Here is a 3,449-nt window from a genome sequence, read left to right as displayed (position 1 = left end):
CAGGACCCTCCCCGAATGCGCACGCGCTGGACACGGAGCTCCGCTCGCAGCGGGACCAGGGACCACACCACAGTCCTGGCCCCGGGTCTGAACAACCCCCGGGCAGCGCCGCTAGGTAAGCACCTCCCCAGAGAAGACTCCACACGGCAGTTACGTGTTTTCTAACAGGAAGGTCCGTGCTGATAACAGAAGGACTGGACGCACCCATCCCCGGGCTGAGCCACACGCGTGCCCCACTGGCCGGGCGAGCCTCCTCCTCAGGGGCATGGCCCTCTGAGCGGCTGGAGCACAGCCTCTGATCGCGGCATGTGTCAGGGAAGCGGGAAACCCTCCGGTATTTGGAGATTAAATAACATGCGTGTCAACAAAGAGGTCCCGGGAAAGCACAAACAGCTGGACCAGGACAAAGGGAAAGCCGGACGGGCTGCAACCTGCCCAGAGCTGTGCTTGCAGGAAAAGGCACAGCCGTGGGTCCTTCTGAGAAAGGAAGAAAGGCTACGGCTAAGATCCGAATTCCTCCTGAAGAAGCTGGACAATGAGCAGTTACACTGAAGGAAACAGAAGGGAGGAGATAAAGAGGATGAAGCGTGAGAGCGGGAACAGCTGGTAGAGAAAGTTAGCGTTGCCAAAATTTGTTGTGTTTTTCAAAGATGGGTAAAGTGGGCGGGCCTCTAGCTGGAGAGAGAATAAAAAGACAGTCACCACGCTTCAATCAGCACGGGCCCTACAGGCACCGAAAAGGGAGGGACACAGCAACCATTTCATCCAAACTTTTAAAAAGTCAAATTAGATGGAAAATGCCTTAAAAATGCAACTTACCAAAAGCGACCCAGAAAGAAACAGGAAGCCTGAACAGCCCCATGCCCCTCACAGAAAAATGCCCAGCCAGGAGCCTTCCTACCAGGAGCCTGGCAGGAGCTGGCCCTGGGGCAGGGCTGGGCCGCGTGCTGGGGGCACTCCAGCTCCCCGATGTGTCCGCCGCGGCCTGCGCTCACCTTGTTGAAGACCCAGATCTCCCCGTTGACTGTGGGCCGGGGCACCCCGTGGCCGTTGTAGTGGAAGAGGACCCGCTCCTCCTTGGCGTTCCGGCGCAGCGACGTGCACAGCTTCTTCACCTCGTCCACGGTCGGGTCGAGGCTCTGCTTGTACCGCGCCTGTCGCAGGAGGAGATGCACAGACGTAACTGGTTTGCGGGAGCCCCAGACGGCCCCCCTCCGAGCCTGCACGGAAGCACCGCGTGGCCAGAAAGTGGCCCGAGTCTGTTTCAGCCAAACGCCCAGCCGCCGCGCGTGACCGGTGCCGCCCGGATTTAGATGCTTCTCATTCCTCCAGCGCGGCCGCCACGTGGGTCTGCGTGTGAGTGACAACAAACACCCAGGCACGGTGACGGGCACTCTTTAAAAAGCGTTGACTCCAGGGCGCAGAGGAGCACGCCAGCACCGTGAGCCGCACCATGGGCCCAGGGCGGGCGCCCCGCTGAGCCGGCTCTGGCTGCACTGGCCCCGGCGCGAAGGGCCAGGACACACGGGCGGCTCCTGGAGGGAGCGGGAAGATGGGAGGCTGAACACAGAGTAACGTTAACAGGGCATAAAAGGGTCTGAATTCCCATTCATTTTCCTGTGGGCACCAGAGAACCACCAGCACTCTTACTACTACCAAGAACAGCAACAGGGGTCACCCTGGAGGGAAGCCCAGTTCATGGACCCGGTGGCTCTCCAGCCACTCCCCAGAGCGCCCCTCGGAGGGCCGGGGTGTGTGACCTCAGAAACACGGCTGACACTGAGCAGAGCCGCCCCAAACCAAGGCCCTCCCCCCGGTGTGAGAGCAGCCGAGAGCAGTGCAGACGCGAATCTACCCCACCCACTGAAGATGTCTCCCCTGCGGCCTCAACCAGGAGCGGGGAGCGCTGGGGGAGCAGCTTCCAGGGCCCGAGAAGGGGCAGCAGGGAAAAGGGCCCAAACAGAACCCAGGGGCTGGCTGGCCCCCCCAGGCTTCAGCTCCGGGTATCGGAGCCCACTGCCCAGTCCACATGCTGCTGGCGCTCGGCCTGAGGCCCCCCGCCCTGCAGGGAAGTCCAGCCCTGGCCTGCCTGGCGCGGCCTCCGGGGCACACCCTGAACACGAGTGCTCCCCTGGCCACGGGCCACACCACTCAGGGACGGCAGTGAAATGGGGACCGTGGCTCCGCGAAGGTCTCCACTGCGGGCGGCTGAGACAACAGCCTGTTTCCTTACTGAGCGCCCGAAAGGACGCGTTAACGGGCCGGTGCGAGAGGCGCTGCGGAGATCAGGAATGTGCCTCCTGGGCTCCGTGGGAATTAATTAATATTTTTAAGGCTCTGAAATGAGCAGCAGTAAATTGAATGTCAGCGCACGGCCGAGGCTGCGTGGGAGCGGAGGCCTGGGCAATGGCCCCGAGCTGAGGGCGAGTGGCAGGAGCTGCGACCTGTTGGGATTTACGACCACGTGAGCCGGGCGGGAACGACAGCGCGTCTGAGATGCTGCCCATTGTGCCAGGCATCACGCCTTGAGGTCCAGAGCCCAAACGTCATAAAACCTGTGCATGGAATTTCAGGGGAGGCAGCAGAGGAGAATAAAGGAATGAGAGGGGAGGAGGCGGCACAGAAGGAGCCGAGGAAGTCTGCCCCGCTGCCCGCAGCGTCCTCCTGCCCCAGGATGAGCAGGGGTCAGAGCCCTGGGCAGGACCACGGGGGCAGAACACAGGCCGAGCTGCCAGAAACCGTGTGCCAGCAGACCAGGCAGCTCCCAACCTCGCCCTCTCCAGGAACCGGCGACAGACGCTGCCTGCATAAGCGCTGGTTAGCGGGCCTAGCTGCAAGGGCGTCTGGGAGGTGGCTTTGGCTCCAGCCCCCACTGGGGTGTGCAGAGACACAGGCACTGAGTGAGCCGCCCAGCACACTGCAGGGCTGCAGGACCTCTTTCTGTCATCGACACCAGCCTGCCCTTCACAAAACGGCGCAGGAAGTGACATCTGACACTTAAAACACTGTTCTGAGCTCGCTCAGCACGTTCGAGGCTCTGGCCGAAATACAGAGCAACTGCAGTCCTCGGACCACAGAACCCGCTCCCACAGTCCCCAGGCGGCCGCTCTGCACACGGAACATCGACAGAAAGTGCCGGGGTCCAGCCCCAGCAGGTCCAGGGGTCCCCAAAGGTGTGGACGGAGTCGACGAAGAAGGAATGACACGACGGCAGCGTTCACTTGATCCGCAGCCTAGCCAGGCTCTCTAGCCACAATCTCCAGCCAAATTCTGGTCTGGATCTCCAGCGAAGTTCTGGTGTTTATTGTCTTGTTACATCTGTATTTATACCAGTTGATTTTAATCCTGTCCATTTCTATTGCAAAGGTTAGGGCGTTTCTTATCTCCATTCCAGGGAGTAAAGATTATGTAGCTTAAGCATGATTGTTCATAGTTAAAGTGATTAATTA

At 60.5% G+C, this 3,449-nt stretch overlaps 1 protein-coding gene across 1 annotated transcript in view; it reads right to left on the bottom strand.

Annotated features, from left to right (window-relative positions):
- RPTOR (regulatory associated protein of MTOR, complex 1) overlaps positions 1 to 3,449 on the bottom strand; it is a gene marked incomplete at its 5' end in the record, with an annotated part of 106,061 nt that overhangs the window by 64,207 nt on the left and 38,405 nt on the right. Inside the window, one exon of the mRNA XM_015559764.1 lies at positions 996 to 1,154. Coding sequence (XP_015415250.1) covers positions 996 to 1,154 — 159 coding nt within the window. The remainder of the gene's footprint in view (positions 1 to 995; positions 1,155 to 3,449) is intronic.

This window comes from Myotis davidii, unplaced genomic scaffold (genome assembly GCF_000327345.1).
Source record: "Myotis davidii unplaced genomic scaffold, ASM32734v1 scaffold211, whole genome shotgun sequence".
Lineage (NCBI taxonomy): Eukaryota > Metazoa > Chordata > Mammalia > Chiroptera > Vespertilionidae > Myotis > Myotis davidii.
The sequence above is the reverse complement of the archived record's forward strand: the minus strand, read 5'-3'. Positions and strand labels throughout refer to the sequence as shown.